The following is a 16,552-nucleotide window of genomic DNA, read 5'->3' on the forward strand; positions in this document are numbered from 1 at the left end:
CTCTTTATTGTGTCTTTCTGTTGGATGTATCCACTGATTCTCTGGCTTCAACCCTCCAGTGTGGTAATGTAGTTTCCTTTACTGTACCAGAGATCTGCCAATGTTCCATTTAGACGTCGATAATAGTCATACATTTCAGGTGTAGCAGTTTTAAACATTGCCATATTTTGGTCAAATCAATTGTTCTGAATGATGACTCAAGAGAATGACAACAAGAGTGTGATCAGTGAGAGTGACACCCTCTATCTGGCAGCGGTTGCTCAAAATCTACATGTTTACCATAATCCCCTTTGCTTTCTGTGTCTAGGGGAGGTGATTTTACATCATTAGGAAGTTATTTTACCATCAGTCTTTCCTGAAAGTCTTATCGTTCCTTCTGTTTTGTGCGATGCAGCAATTTCCCTTTATGCCATAAAGCAATGCAATAGAGTTCCCAGAAATTCCTGCCACTAATGCCACTGCTGATGATCACATTTGCCTGTGATCTCAGTGTCTTGTCACAATAAAATGGGTTTTAGTGGTCAAATGTAACTGGGCGATTTTATAAGATCGTCTAACTGCACCAGTTACAGATGTTTCTGTTCACGGTTGCACTCAGCTGCGGCTCACAGGCTTCAGCAGAGAAATAAACTTGAGGTGAAAGTCAGTTGTCAAAGACTGGCCGCCTCATTGTGTGTGAGAGCAGCGAGTGTGGCCACTCTCCGCTGCCTCTGAGGCTCTTTCTAAGGAGCCACTTGGAATCATATTTCTGTCATCCGCTTCATTTTAAACAACTTTTTTGTAAAAATCCCTACACCAGGCGTGGAGGATTTTCTCCTGTCGCCTCCGCTTGTGTGTCCTGGTAGAAGTGACGTTGCGCTGGTACCCGGAGCTCTCCTCCATTCCCCGGGAGCGGCGGAGACAAGCTGGTCGCTTCCACGGCGAGTCTCCCGTTCCTGCGCCGCGCTAAGATGTCCCGTTTTAAAGCGGATTTATTGGGCTGCAATAGGCGACATGACTGGCTGTCCTCGGCGGTATGAAGCACTAAAGACCAAGGTAAGAGGTTCCGACAGCTGATTTCTTTTCATTTCATTCATCTCCATGCTAATACCGGAGCGCGTAAACTTTTGAAGCTTCGCTGCCACGCGCGCCGAGTGGGTGGCCAAATTTTCCGTCGTGATTAGAGAAAGTAAGCCGAGTATTTTGAGAACAGATGCTATATATATATATATATATTATATATATATATATATATATATATATATATATATATATATATATATATTTGGTTATCGTTGTCAGCTTCCACTCAGCGCTCTGGCTTTTCTCTGATTGGGGATGTACCAATCAAGCCGTTTGGTGCGATTCCAAAAAAAGAAAAGAAATCAGGTAGCTTTAAATGTGTAGTCTCCAGACTCTGTAAAGGAAATAGCTGTTTTGTTTCTTTCACTAAACTGCTGTGCTCTTACAATGCTATGCATAACTCACCTGTATGTACGAGGCTGTAAAGGACACATGGACGCGCTGTGAGCGCACAGAACCATGGCGGTATGGGGACTGTGCAACACCACATTATGAATCAGTCATGCTCTGTGCAGATAATAGCACACATTATTGCTTGTCATTTCTAGATAACACGGAGACTTGCGCTCTTGCCATCCAATTGATTTTTTATCTCACCCCGGGTAACCATATTTTAACATTATCTCATCTTTTAAAAACAATATTGATCTGGTTAGAAGACTTTGACGCGCGCTTTCTGTGAGGTCCGGCTTTCTTTCGATCTTTCTGGTAATACCATTGAATGCACCAACGTGGGTCCGGGTGATATGTGCGGCGGTGATTAGGGCCTCTGTGGGCCTATAGAGGCTGCATACACACCGTAAGCATGGACACATTCAGCTGTGTAGAGGCTTGTCAGCCTGCTGCGAGGTTAACCTGTGCGCCAAGTGTCATGACCTGACTCCTGCCGACACCCTCTCTCCCTCATCTCACCCTTTGTGGTAATCAGTTAAGTTGTGAGGGGGAAGACGATGCAGTTTTATTGTATAGGGTGAAGCAGAAATGATGTTAAGCCATGTCCCAGTCAGTTAGAAAACACATGAGTTCATGGCAGCAGATATGTGCGTTTTGATGTGAAATTATAATCAATGCAAGACCCCTTTTCTCCTATATTTATTTATTTATTTCATTATATATGTAAATTGAACGCTTTTTCTTTTCTTTCTTTTTTACAACGGCACATTTGCCTTCTTACTGGAGTGACACCTTCCTATTAGAGTTATTTTATTCAGACTTCCTCTGTTTACACATATTTGGAGTTGAAACAACTCACTGAATGAGGATAGGATAGTGAAACTACCTAAACCCAGGGTACGCTCCTTGTTTATTTACATAATAGAGTTAAAATACTTTTTTTGGAACAATTACGCACCAGTCTGAATTGTTACACATACTTCAAATAAGACATTTACTTTATTAGATACATATAACGATTAGTAATAAACGTTATGAAGCAGTAGGATGTGGGCAGCTGAGGAGACCGAAACACAAATGTATTAACACTTTTAAATATCTTCGATTTCTATACACGCAGTTGGCTGCACAGTAATAATCGCCAACTGGGAGTCAGAGATTTCCCTCCATCTATTTTCATCCGGATGCAATAATTCCATTGAGACTATTAATGCGCGCATTTGTTGGATAATTTAACGCGATCAGGAGACTCGGGTGAACTCCACCAAAAGAGGTTCAACTACAGGCGATCCTCCTCCCTCCTGAGTTCCTAACGGGTCCCAAAAGAGGATGGTGCGCGCGTGTGTGTGGATGTGTGAGGCTGGGGGGGTTGAAGGCGAAGTGGAGACGGGCTAGAGGGGTGGGGAGGGAAACCATAGGTGTGCGTGGGAGGGGAAACAAGCTGAGTGTGCGTCTCATCTAATAGAGCCTAGGAGCGCATTATCTTCCCCGTCATCTCCGTCTGGGCGGTCGGTGCTGCGCCGTGCCTTTCCGGGAAACCATCAGTAGAAGGTGCGTTGATGCGAGCGGATTTTCTCGGCCGCCGAGTCTAATTGGTGCGATTCATGTCCCAGTTGGGTGTCTGAAACCTATTCGTAGCGAGGGAGAGGTGAGAGTTGGGACGAGATTCTCGCAGAGATCCGCAAGCAGGACTGTTTGGAAATGAAGGAATTATAAACGGGGCATAAACAGGAGGGACGCACGCCAGCAGGTCAAAGTTTTCTTTTGCAGAAGTGGGGGTTTTCCTTTCTGCGGACATCACCGTGCCTCAGATTGACGCCGTGATGGAATGACACTTGGAGAGAGGATGATGGACACTTTGGCACCGGAGCTCCTGCTCAGAAATCCTCCTGTTTACGCCCGGCGCGGTGCTGACCGAGCCCTCAGGACGGTGATCAGTCATTTGTTTTGAAGTGGCAGGAAAATCCTCTCTTGATCGTTTTCTCCCCCGGTCGCCAAACAAGAGTGCGAGATGGTGCGCGCAGCGATTCCTCAGAACCTGACGTGCGTACTCATCACATTCCCGTTAAGGAGCGCATCTTAAAGAGCTTCTTTCTTCATTCATGTTCATTCTGCCGCTCTGAACTTGTTGAACGGCGTTAAAGAGCAGGGGGACAGGGAGAACCCCGTACAAGAAATGTAAGTTTTTCCTTTTGCTTGTAAAGTTTACTTTCTGTGTTAAAGTGGCTGCTTATTGTTGTTAGAAGTAACTTAACTCTGGCCTGGCTGCATTTATCTCTCTCTGTAATGAACAGATGAGGAGTGGGCAGAGAGTTGTGACTCTCTCCCTTCTAAACAGCATACACAACTTTTAAGACTCTCAGAACCTCAAAGGAAGACCTAATTATATTTACAATGAGGCGACTTTGAATGCATCCAAAACTTAACAGCGTGTCTTTAGGTCATTTTTAGAGGCGCCCCCTTGTGGAACTTATTACCTAATCGTTGCCTATCCATCACGCATAATAACATTTGTGTCATGCTGCAGCCAGTGGGCCTGCCTTCAATACGTCACTGTATGAGCAGCCTGTTACATTAAGATTTGTTTTGGTACATGCTATCACTGTTTACACATGCATTAGCTTCTCATTTTAATGCTTGATTTCAATGCTCCTTTGTGCTTTATAGCCCTGTGGGTAGGACAGATAGTATTACACAAATGTCTGTGGCGGTGCATGCTCTTAAGTTATTATTTTTTTCATAATAGTTATAATCTGCAAGATCCAAAAGATTTCATCTTGGCCTCGTGTCGGATAATACCTAGAAATTATTCTTATTAGGACATCTTGATTACTAATATCATTAAACACGACAGGTTAAGGGCTAAGGCACATCCTGAATGGATTTGAATTTGAAGTTCAAAACTGGATGAGGTGTTATTAGATTTCAAGTTGCAACTCCCAGTCACAATCAATAGTCATTTTTACGGCCTCGGTAATTGTGATTGCACTCTGTCTAATAATTATTTTACTCATCCTATGAAATAATGACAGGTATTAATGAGTCATCTCTTGTGGGGTTGTTAGCAGCTGTCACTTTAAACCATGTTGCTATTCCTGCCTACATTTCCAGCATGAGAGAGCTACCTGGGTGAGCCCATTCTTTAGAGCTAAAGTGGACATTTTGAGTATTCAGACATGTCACTGTGGTTGCAGAATAATGTGCTCGCAGCCTTTTAGGAAAAGTGTCTTTAATAATGCATAAGGTGTTCCCGTGTCGCAGAGAGAAGCATGCTTGGTGGCGAGGAGAGAGAGAGAGAGAGAGAAAGAGAGAGAGAGAGAGAGGGATCATGAAGGGTGGTGGAGACGTGATCTTGTCTCACTGTCTCATTGGGTGCCCCGTGCACTGCTGTATATGTGGCGCTGGAGTAACTGACGCCCGAGGGTGTTCAGCTCGACTTGGGGCAGCACTCGGCCCAGTCTCCCTGTCAAAAGTGCTGCTCTCGCACACACAGAGTGCATGTGGCAGCTTCAGCAGCTCGGGGGAGTGGGGAGGAGGGAGGTCGGAAGGAGTTGGAAAGGACAGAGGGAGTGACAGAGGATTGTGGCAGATGCAGCCTGTGGAGGCAAGTGGAGCAAGACTTCAGCAGTCAGGGACTGGCTCGCCTTCAGAGGCCTGACCTGTCTGGCTCCAGTAGACGTTGGATTGGAGGAGAGACTGCAGCCACATCCTGTTAAAGGAGTGATTACCTCAGCAGGGTTCAAGCATGGCTTTTTGATAGCCAGCGCTAATATATCAGTGATTCTCCCAAATCTATCACTTTCTTGTATATATGTGGGAAAAAGCCTCTCGAACATGAAAAAACTAAAACTCTAAAAGATAATGAAATTATTTCAGTGTGAGATATTCTTAATGGCTCTTTTTTATTGCATGCAGGTTTCACAGACAGGTCATAGTCTATCATATCAGATGTGCAAAACAAGCCCAGTTTGTCTAATGTTAGAGCAGAGCCACAGCTTTGATTCCTTCTGTTCTCCCCCCAGTCACTTAATACAGCTGTAGCACTCTCCCTTTCTTTTTTAAAAAAGAAGGGGGGGGGGGGGGGGGGGGGAGGGTGTTTTTTTTGGTGGGGGGGGGGAGGGGGGGGGGGGGGGGGGGGGGGGGGGGGGGGGGGGGGGGTTTTTTTTTTTGTGTGGTGGGGGGGGGGGGGGTGGTGTTTTTGGGGGGGGTGCTCCCCTCTTTTTTTTTTTTTTTGGGGGGGGCGCCCCTATTGGCAGGTTGTTAACAGGCAAGATTAGGGATTCTGGAAAGGCAGGCAGAGAAATCTGGTGAGTGGAGCACAGAGAACTGGCAGGAGGCTTTTTTTTTTCTGAAGCCGGGCCAGCTTCTATCTTTATCTATCTTTCATCTGCTTCTGACTGTCTGCCCTCCTGTCTTTCTGCCCTTCTCTCTCCCGCACTCCTGTTTCTCTTTTAGTAAGGCACTGGTGTGGAATATAAAACAGGTAGCGTCAGAAGAGATGAAAGTAGGTAGAGGCAGGGCAGAAGCAGGGTCAGGAATTGCCCTTGAAAGTGCATAAAATGCGTGAAATTAAAAATGAAAGGGGGGGAAATAGTAGGGATATCAGTGGCAACCCTGTAATTATTCCACCTTACTCTGTCCTGAGCACATCATTTAGCGCTAAAGTGGACATCTTTTGAATTTTGGAACGTTTTTAATAATATAATTTAAAAATGTTGAATTTTTAAATGGACAGGCAGGTGTGTAAGTACTGCCCCCTGTGGGCCACCGTAGGTGATTTGTGTGAGATTATGACCTGACAATTCTTTCCAGTGTCCTGGCTGGGTGAGGGAAAAAAAAAAAGAACAACTGAAAATGCAGTCTGAAGCAGTTAAAAATGTTGGCACCACACAGCAAGCAGCAGGGAAAAACTGCTGAACCCACACAAACCACCGGTCAATAATAAAATAAAATGATCAATATGGGCATGAGTTGAAGAGTGGAAGGATGGGAGATGAAGTGAGGAAAACACTGTTGTTCAAAATCAACAAACTGAGTGCTTATTTTCCAATTTGAAATGTAATGGTATGATTTAGCAGTTTGATAAAATTGCCACTGAAAGGGTTCCAAATGTCCTCTGAGTAAGAAGTGAATTACTTACTTCTAGGGTTAAAGTGAGTAAGAAAAGCTAAAAAAGGAGCGGCTCTGGGGACATGTAACATTTCCCCTGGTGATTTGGAGAAACACTCAGTCATGCTCGAGTGGCCCCGGGGATGAAATAGATGTGGACACCAAGGGCTGTTTCTCAGCCCCAGAGACAGGGGAGTGGTCCGGTTCATGGGTGGCTGTTTGGGTGGGTGGGATGAACTCCCCAGCCAAACAAACCCTCTCCTGTGTCGACCGGGCCTTGTGAAAGATTCATATGTTTAAATATAGTATTGAGCGCTGCTGGGTTGGCTCCTTGAGTCCCCTGTCGTGTCGGGCAGGCTGTGAGTGCACATCTCGCTGGCCTACTGTATGTGGTTTACTAGCATTGTGTACGGTGAAGGTTGATATATTTGACCAGAAGCTGCCAATAGCTGATTTATTAATTTTTTTACCCTATTTGCAAGTTTTCATTTGGTTTTCACAATGAATATTCTTTGTAGAGTGGATTAAAATATTTTAATGGTTTAATACCTGCAAACATACAATAACATTTTGGCTACTTAAAATTACTAACTTACTTTCCTTCATCTTCAGTTTAGTGTTGAAAGCCTCCTTTAGGAAATATCTTTACTTTACTTGCCTCTTTGTTATACCTTGCTGCTTTAACTTTTTATAGTTCATGTTTTTATATTTACATTTTTCATATCTTTTTCATATTTTTTAAAGTCCTCCTTCTCGCAGATTGTTCCTTCAATGGGATGTTTGACGTTCACTGTGCAGAATGTTGCCGTTTGACACTAAAGGTCTCTCTGTGCTCACCTTACATCTGGCGTATGGATGAGCAGGGCTTTGTGACATCACAACTAGTTTGGAAGCCAATCATGGTGCGGCATGCAACTTATACAAGTGGGACGTGGAAACTTGAACATAGTAGTTAAATTAGCCATGTGTCCCGTAGTTGAACTTTTGACTTTTGAAACTATTTAGATATTGATAGATTCTGCATTTTCAATGAGGGAGAAGGACTAGATTTAATTAGAAGAAGAGACCATATCAGCAGAAATGATCATTTTAAGTATTTGTATTGGTCTTAAACATGTCTGGAGGGAATCCATAAGGTTATTTTGCTTTAAGGGTTTTACACCCTCATAAACAGATGAATCACATTTCTTCCTCATCTTTCCTGTTGTAAATATTTCCAAAAAGTGGTTAAAACCTCTATTTCCCTATTTCACACACAATATTTTATTTTTTATAAAATGTTATATCTCTATTTTATATATATATATTATATCTCTATTTTTTTACATATTTAAAGTTGTTTCTAGTAGCCTAAACACTGCATGTATCCCATTGATAAAAGGTGCTAGATAAATACGTTGTGACCAGGCTTCAGTAATGTACATTATGAGCATTTTATTTTCATTTATTTATTGATTTTCAAAATTTAACACAGTCCCTCCCTCACACCCAGCAACCCCCCCACTGTTACTGTAAGTGTCCATGGCTCTGTGCCTACGGTGCAGTATATATTCCTGTACATGGGAGAACTTCAGACTTCCTGTGAGCACGCCTCCTCTGATGTCCTCGGACCTTGATCGATGATTGGAGGAAGCGACCTGCCCTAAAATAAACCTTTTTTTCTCACTTAAAATGCACATCCACACTTCTTCCATCTGCTCTCCCTTTCTCTCTCTCTCTCACCTCTTCTCCTTGGGGCGACGGAGGGTTATAAGCAGGGAGTAATGAGAGGAAGGGGCTGCTGTGTCCAGGACCGTACACTGATAATGACCCCGCTTTAGTGATCTCTATTGCTTGTTATCAAAGCCTCGCCACCGCTTGTTGTCTCATTACCCGTGACTCAAACCTCTCTTTATCCAGAGGTTGCACGTGAAATGCACACGTGCAGACATTTTCCGGCCATCTCTTTCGTCTCCTCCCTACCACGGTAATATTATGTCTCTTAATGGGAACGGGGGGCTCGGTGCCAAGAGTTCCTCTGGATAATTGGCTGCTTCCTCACCTGCTGACATCTCCCCCATTGACATTGTTACATTTTACATTTAAGGTGCTTCATTTCTTTCCCCCTCTTAACTTCTTCCTCTTTCCTCCATCCTCTGTCTTGCAATACCTGCTCTTGTACTTTTTTTTTCTCCTTGTACCGATTTTACATTGTCTTTCGATCATCTTGTGCAAAATTGAATCCAGCCATATCTGTGCATAATGCTTTTTTCTATTCATGTGATGGATCGTTATTTTGCACTAGAATGAATGGGAGTTTTTTTTTTTTTTTTTAAACAGAACATATGCCATAAGGGGCAATTTGCAAGATTTGTTTTTCAGTTTGCATACAGTTTTCAGAGAATATTTTTCATCCCAAGTTTTTTCTGCCTACACCATCTTGTTCGTGTGCACTCGCTGCTTTGTATTTCACATATTTGTATGCTGCTGAGCCTTTGCCCCTGACCTTGGCTGTTCCTTAACATAATGATTTACATTCCATCAGTTTGAAATGGCTCTGAATGGCACAGTGTGAAAATATCTGACACTGATGCAGCTCTAGATCTACTACACTTTGGTACAACGCATTAAATTTACACTTTGAAGAGGCAAACGCAAATATTACTATTACCACATTCATATATGTAATATATATATATATATATATATATATATATAGACTGCATATGTGAAACCGTGCTACTGGAAATGTGCCTTCACATTTCTGTCCCTTCTTTTGGATGTTTATCTCCTTATCTTTGCATCGTATCACCATCTCCATAATCAAGTCAACCGTCTGGAAGGTTTGTAGCTGTTTCAACACGTCTTCATGTCTTCATTAAATGTGAGCACATCTCCTATACTGTATATATAGTCTACTGTTCTTCACGTATTCTTTTTCTCACACTCTCACATTCACCTTATCATTCTGTCCCACTTGCTCGACTAATAGTGCTGCTTTTTTGCACATCTTGTTCACGCTGAAATCCAGACGTTTTATACATCACTAATCTGTATGTAGTATGCTAATACAATCCAATTTCCCCCCTTTTTTCTACTGATACTATTATTTGTTTTATTTAATGTTGATGTGGTCCAGTGTCTAATCTAATTGAATCAAATGATAAATTACATTTTTAATTAATTAGCAATGTGTGTGTTAATACCACCATTTTTCAATAAACACCACATCTATACTGTAGCTGCTAATTGATCCCTGTGGACCGGACGGTGCATTGGTCAGCACACAGACACACAGCGAATCAGCTGACTGATTAAGATGCACTAAAATGTCTACCCTCCTGTCTCCGACCATTGACTCTGCTCTCCATCCATCACCTGCAGCCAGGCTGCTGTTTGAAGGCGGGGAACATACCACATACCTGTGCTGTATCCACTGGCTCAGCCAACTGGCTTACTGCTGCGTTTCTGGCTAGATACACATTAAGGTACATGCAGGTTGTACACAGCCCAATTTAAAAGACTTTTTAAGGTCAATTCAAAATCCAAATAAAGAAAAGGAAGAATGTTTTCTAAAAAAAACATACATAGGAATTTCTGATTATGCTAGGAGTAAAAAACAGACAGCAGGGGGTTTATGTCTGCAAGGCATCCTGATGCTCAGCTACAAAAACTTTAGACAAAAGAAAAAGTGAGGCCACAGCTCACAGTGGTTGGCACATATAAATGGGTGCATGCGATATACAGTAGTGCTGTGGCTCCTGCTACCAGCAGCTCTACCAATTAAGAGAAGAAACATGAAAGCAGCAAGATATTTATGTTAACATACGACTATTATGTTCTTATCCTAAGTTGCAAAGTGATTGGCCACTTTATCATAGTGAAAGTCTGGTGTTTATATTTTCACTGGTTCACTCTAGTAAGATGTAAATTAAAGCGGCTAAAATCAATATTTTCATATTAACTATGGATCAGATGACTGTGTTTAATGTAATGTTCTCGGTGAAAACTGCTTTCTGCAACAAGCTCAAGGATACCCAGGGGCGAAGCACAAAATTCTGGTCCCTGTAGAAAGGCATTTTCTATGGGCCCCTCCCCGCATCTACAGCTATTCATTCTGGCATCTTTTTGGGCCCTCCTCACATGAGGGCCCTGGGTACTCAGTCCCCTTTTTCCCCCTAGTCCAACGCCCCTGAGGATACCCACTGCACACTACCTGCTCAGCAGAAACCCGGTTGAAGTACATTTTAATCAAGCACATAACCTGAAATGTAAAATATCTATGATTTGTTATTTCCATTTTTTGACACTTTTCTGACATTTTAAAATGAAGCCACCATACTAATTACTCAGCAGCAGCAGGTCATTTTTACACTGAAAAAAAGGTCAATGCCAATAACATCCCACACCCATTGATGGCAACACACAATGGTGGACCACTGACTCCATGATAGCACTTTATTTGAGTGATGGTTGTCCGCTAACTGATTAAAAATCATAATTAGATATAGCCAAGTTTCAACTATTTCAGACACATTCATTTATTCATTCTTTATTACAGTCTATTTCCCCAGAACTCCTTTGGTTTTTATAAACAATAGTATTTAATAGTAATATGCCACACAGGCAGAACTGAAGAAGTCTCTTGGATGAGAGACGAAACCTCTTCGGAGCATCTTCACCCAGTTCCAGTTGCCTTTGATTTTAACCCTTTAAGTGCCGCCATGGAACTAGTAGATTGAAACTCAAATTGACATTCAATTTACAACATTAAGTGGAGCACCTCACAGTTCTGCTTACTATGTATGATTAAGACAGCACAGTCAGACCATGTGAAGTTAGTTAGTCAAAACATCGTAGTTGCTATGATGACCATGCATAACACACAATGTATCTTGATGTCTACTCTTTATCATTCCAGCTCATACAGTGTGGAATGGGAGGGGTGTGAGGAGATGGGGAGCGCTGTATGTAACACTGTAGACTTGATACCGCTGAGTGAGATGAGGGTTTTGTGTGAAAGCAGCGAGATCCAATTTACCCTGATGGCCTCACTCACTGATTTTCTGTGTTTTGATGGACAACAAACACCAACATGGCACCCATACACCTTTTTACTCGTGCCATGGCGCCAGCTAATGTTCTCTCACTGTCAAATTCTACTCCCAAAAGGGAGGTATATTCACCCCCTCCCCCCTCCCCTTCTTCTGTTTCCTATTTCTCCGCAGCACCAGATCGCCACGCAGGAACAGGACCATGATTGACAGCTGGGCGAGCTGAGGAGACCTGTCACTCATCTTCCTATCAGCGTGTCAGAGGACTATCTCCTTCTCGCCTTCCCCCTCTTTGTCCTCCTTCTCCTCCACCACCATCCTCTTCCCTCCCCTCAATCCTCTCCTCTTATCTTCTCAATGGGCTGGTAACCTCACCATCCCTCCTAGTTATCCACCACTCCAGAAACCTGAAAGAGACAGAAATAGTAAAGAAAAACAACAACAACTCTTCTAAAAGATTGTCTCTCCACCTGAGGGAAGTTTGACATGCCTCCTCACTCCAGTTGAGTGAGTTGTAGTAAGTGGAAGTAGAAGAGGGATCCCTTGTTATTACACCTTCAGAAGGAGATACACCTCCTCAAGAAGGAGCCGAGAGAGGACCAGTCATGCGTTTCCATTTTGCGTTGACGCTGCAGGCGCTGTGGACCGGTGTTTGCCAGGCAGCCATGCAGCACTACCCTGCAGCGTGGGGCCACTACGATGTGTGTAAATCCCAGATTTTCTCAGACGAAGGCTTAACCTGGGACTACATGGCCTGCCAGCCAGAGGCAGCAGACATGACCCAGTACCTGAAGGTAACTCTGGATCCCCCCAACATCACCTGTGGAGACCCTCCGGAGACATACTGTGCCCTGGTGAGTACATGCAAAAGTGAAAAACAATCTTCCCTTAGAAAAGCTGTACACACACACACACACACACACACACATAGGGCTGGGTACCGAATTCAGCACCGACTGAATTGGCTACCGAGTATTGAAAAATGCCTTGTCATTCAATCCCAAATTTCGACACCTAAGGAGCAAATCTCATCAGTGTGAGTGAGCCAATAAGCATGCAGCATGCTTCTACCAAGATCTAATAATGCTGCTGATTGGCTGTCTAATGTTACACGCCGTGGAGGCAGGAAGGAAAAACTATACGTTGCACAGATACGGGGCTCACATTGTAGAAGCTGAAAAACAACTAAAAAGATTTGTGCCGTAATGTTGTAATTTCTTTTTGTTGAAATGGATTTTATAAAATTGGTATTGAAAGAAGTATCGTTTAGGAACCGGTATCGATGTTACGGTATTGGTATCGGCATTGGTATCGAAAAATTTGGAAAGATACCCAGCCCTACAAATACACACACACACACACACACACACACACACACACACACACACACACACACACATACCAAGGCAGCTTTCTTATCTGTGTCTGTGTATCGCGTATATACCCGGCTTGTTCTGTCGTGACAGACACATTTAAAGCCTGTGTGACTCAGATACATGTGGCTGAGGAAATAGAGGCTTGTGCCCATTGACGTCATGTTCTGCTGTTTAGAAAGCTGCTTCTCGGTGTGCACTGCAAACCCCGTCACATGTGCTGTTGACGCTGCTTACTTGCAGACAACACTGCGTAACATGACTTTACCATGGAAACACACACACACACACACACACACACAACACACACACACTCTTCATGTCACTCCCCGCACACATCAGAATCACATAGAAAAACACTGTGATTGCAGCTTCTCTGTTGTCAGTGTTTTTTAGCAGAGTTTGATGAATGGGTGGCCTAAAAATTCAAACCTGGGTGGTACAGTGTACATGTGGACTAAAAATACTAAAGGATGTATGAGAACTTAAGTGGAGCAGTATTTTAAGTGCCAGTACACAAGTTTTTTTTTTTTCTTACATTTAGCAACACCTTTGCACAAGCAGTGCTGTAAGTGGCCCAACATAATATTCACTGTCAGAATTCATTCAGCACTTCCTGGGGGCCTGGTACAGCCCCACAGTTGGCTTTAGACTCTTAGTCCTGTTCCCATACAAACCAATTATATAATTAAATACTGCCTTATTGTCCTTTTTCAAATCAAAGAGAGAAGCCTATTCTGTATGACAAGAATACTAACAATTAGCAAATTTGCTTATGGTGTTTAGCTTCAAGTTGTTTTATGACCAAAAGCAGGGCTTTTTGAAATAATGAACCAATTAGTTTTTTAGAATGTCAGGGTTGTTGAATCACTGAACAGATTTGCCATGATCGACTTGTTGACGAAGTGTTCCGTGTTGTTGCACACTAGTTTAATCGTGATCACTTAAAAGTGATGTTTTGTAGGATGAGATTTAATATTCAAACACAGCACAATAAAAAAAACACTGATTGGTTGATTGCTTTACCCTTTGAAGTGCATGTGGTGCTGTTGATTCTGCAAATTACATTGCAATCATGAAAATCAAAAATTCCTGGTGGAGCTGAAAAGAAAATGAGCAAAAGATGCATATTAGGTCAAGTATTTAATTAGCAAACCGCCCTTCTTCTTATTCCGGGCCCTTTTCACTTTAAAACTCACAGCTGGTCGCCTCAGATTAACGCTAAATGATGAATCCATTTTGGGCCATCGTGTGTTACCGAGTCATCAAAGATTCTCTCAGAACAAATGCACTCCTCAACAGCTTCAAGAGCTCTTTAGATAAATAGCGAGATGTTCCAGGAAAGTAGTAACTTGAGGAGTATAAATAGACAGTCGCCATCAGCGGAAAGTCAGCTGAGGGGAGACACAGAGGAACAGAGAGGGATTAACAAAATACAGATGACAAAGACAGTGAGCGAATGATCAAGAGAGGAGCGAGACGGCACGAACATGGGGTACACAGAGACTCAGAGGACTATGTGCAAAGCAGACGGTGACTGAAGAACTAATATCTCCTGCGTGGGGCGGGATGGAGGCTCTGAAATGTGAATAATTCAACATGTTTTGTAGCTAATGTGTTTTATTCATAGGACACATTATTCAGCCCGACATCTCTCAGGCACTTTTGAAAAATGCTGACTCCCGTCATCGGCCAAGGTTGGCTGAAGGCAAAGAAGGTTGAGGGGGTGGTGAGGCGGTAGGAAGCCATATCCGGGAGGTCATTGTCAAAATGGGGTCACCCTCCGTTCTCCCTCTGGGCGGCCCCGTGACCTCCGATTGATCCACATTTGAACCTGAATTGTGTCTGGTATTTGCTGTGCAGTGAGTTATCTTGTGGATAAACTGGATGAACAGCGGTCATCCGTGTCTGACGCATCAGTGGAGCCATTCTATTTCTGGACGCGCACTTGAAAGAGTTTATTATTACTATTGCCAGCCTTTTAACAGTCTGATGATCGCTTATTGAATTAGTGGGAGTTTGCGCCGCGCTGTCGCCCTCATGTCTCCGGCAGTCAATGTGATAGGGGTGCTTCAATTAAACAGGCAGTGGTTAGCTCCCACATAACCATTTCCTCTCTCTGCTGTGCTGTACTGTACTCATCACAGATCACACAAACATCAGTGAAATATAACCCCTGCCGCTTGCCATAGAGCCCAATTCTCTGCTATTGGTTTATGTTTACCCCAGGCAGTAACATGGCTCCAAATCAACATCAGAACAATTATCATTGATATTCCAGCTACTCTGGCTGCCAATACGCTGCTACAGTGCCAATAGTGGTTTGTATCGTAAGTCAGATTATTGCAGATTCGGGGCAATTATCATTAGGCCGCGTTATCGGAGAATTTCATCTCTCTGGTAATTGATTCTGCGCTCGTGGAGGCGGGTGTATTTTGAAGCCTCGCGTCTGCTTCCTGGAGTGCTGAAGGTAACAGACACCGAAGCCTGGGGAGAGGAGAGAGAGAGATGCAGCAGCTCCAAGGTGTGGTGCTTAAATGAGCATGACACACACACACACACACACACACACACACACACACACACACACACACACACACACACACACACACACACGTACACTTATACACACACCATTCTCTCAGTAAAGGCTTTTTATTCTGCTTCAAGCCTGGTGACCTTTTCGATAGCAATAAGCTGGCATTCACTGAACTCTGGCACACAAATCTGCCATCATATGAGATTTCACTGTCCCCTCCAGTTCGACTCAGACTGGCCTTTAAAAGCATGGACAGGCCTCAACCAGTTGATGATTGACTTGGTGCAAGATTCAGGAGAGCAGCTTTGACTTCATACAAACATGATGTACTATTGCAGAAAAAGCTGATTATTTTTAACCAACTTTAACCAACAAAGACTAATTGACATCTCTGATTATTAGGTATTCCCTAAAGCGCCAACTGGAAAAGTTACAAAATAGTAAATGCAAATACTTATTTTACATTTAGACAAGTCTGTGCTGGCTAGTACAGGTAGATAAACGGAGTAGTAGTTGTGCTTTCCTCATGTCTAGCCCCTGTACCATATATAGAAGGGCTCTCAAGGGAATGATCAGTTTCCTTTATTCTGCTGCCGAGGTTTTAAATAACATCTACTCAGTTATTCCAACACTCCAACACAAAACTTACCAACCAGCATAACCTTGCATGTGTTGGTTCTTCTTTGATGCACTTGGCATTAAAAATAGAAAATAGAAGAAGCCCCTTTCTAGGTGTAACTCCATAATTTATACTAACCTTGCGTGTGTCTGTGTGTGCGCGTATGCATGTGCATGTGCATGTCCCTATGCATTCCCGTGAAAGTACTGTATGTCTCTATTTGTGCCATCAATTTACAACCAGGAAATGCTGATGAATGCTGAAACCTGAGTCCCGGCAGGCCGGTGCATTTCATAGCCAATCAAATCTAAATGAGGAAACAAACACACACACACACACATACACACACACACACACACATCACGACACACCCACTGACAGGCAAAGTGTGTGCGCACACACACGTTTGCCTTGATTAAATGTT

The 16,552-nt window shown here is 43.1% G+C and overlaps 1 protein-coding gene across 10 annotated transcripts in view; it reads left to right on the forward strand.

The window, feature by feature from the left end:
- The first annotated feature begins 572 nt into the window (after positions 1 to 572).
- The window catches only part of ntng1a (netrin g1a), a 114,395-nt gene continuing 98,415 nt past the window's right edge, over positions 573 to 16,552 (forward strand). For 3 of the 10 annotated variants that reach the window (XM_039790336.1, XM_039790338.1, XM_039790341.1), the window contains exons 1-2: positions 2,857 to 3,633; positions 11,772 to 12,451. In XM_039790336.1, the coding sequence (XP_039646270.1) occupies positions 12,203 to 12,451 (249 nt within the window). In that variant the 5' untranslated portion in view covers positions 2,857 to 3,633; positions 11,772 to 12,202. Of the gene's footprint in view, positions 1,036 to 2,854; positions 3,634 to 11,771; positions 12,452 to 16,552 lie in introns of those variants that run through there. The other 7 variants (XM_039790339.1, XM_039790342.1, XM_039790340.1 and 4 more) reach the window with 5 other exon arrangements.

This window comes from Perca fluviatilis, chromosome 22 (genome assembly GCF_010015445.1).
Source record: "Perca fluviatilis chromosome 22, GENO_Pfluv_1.0, whole genome shotgun sequence".
NCBI classification, from domain to species: Eukaryota; Metazoa; Chordata; class Actinopteri; order Perciformes; family Percidae; genus Perca; species Perca fluviatilis.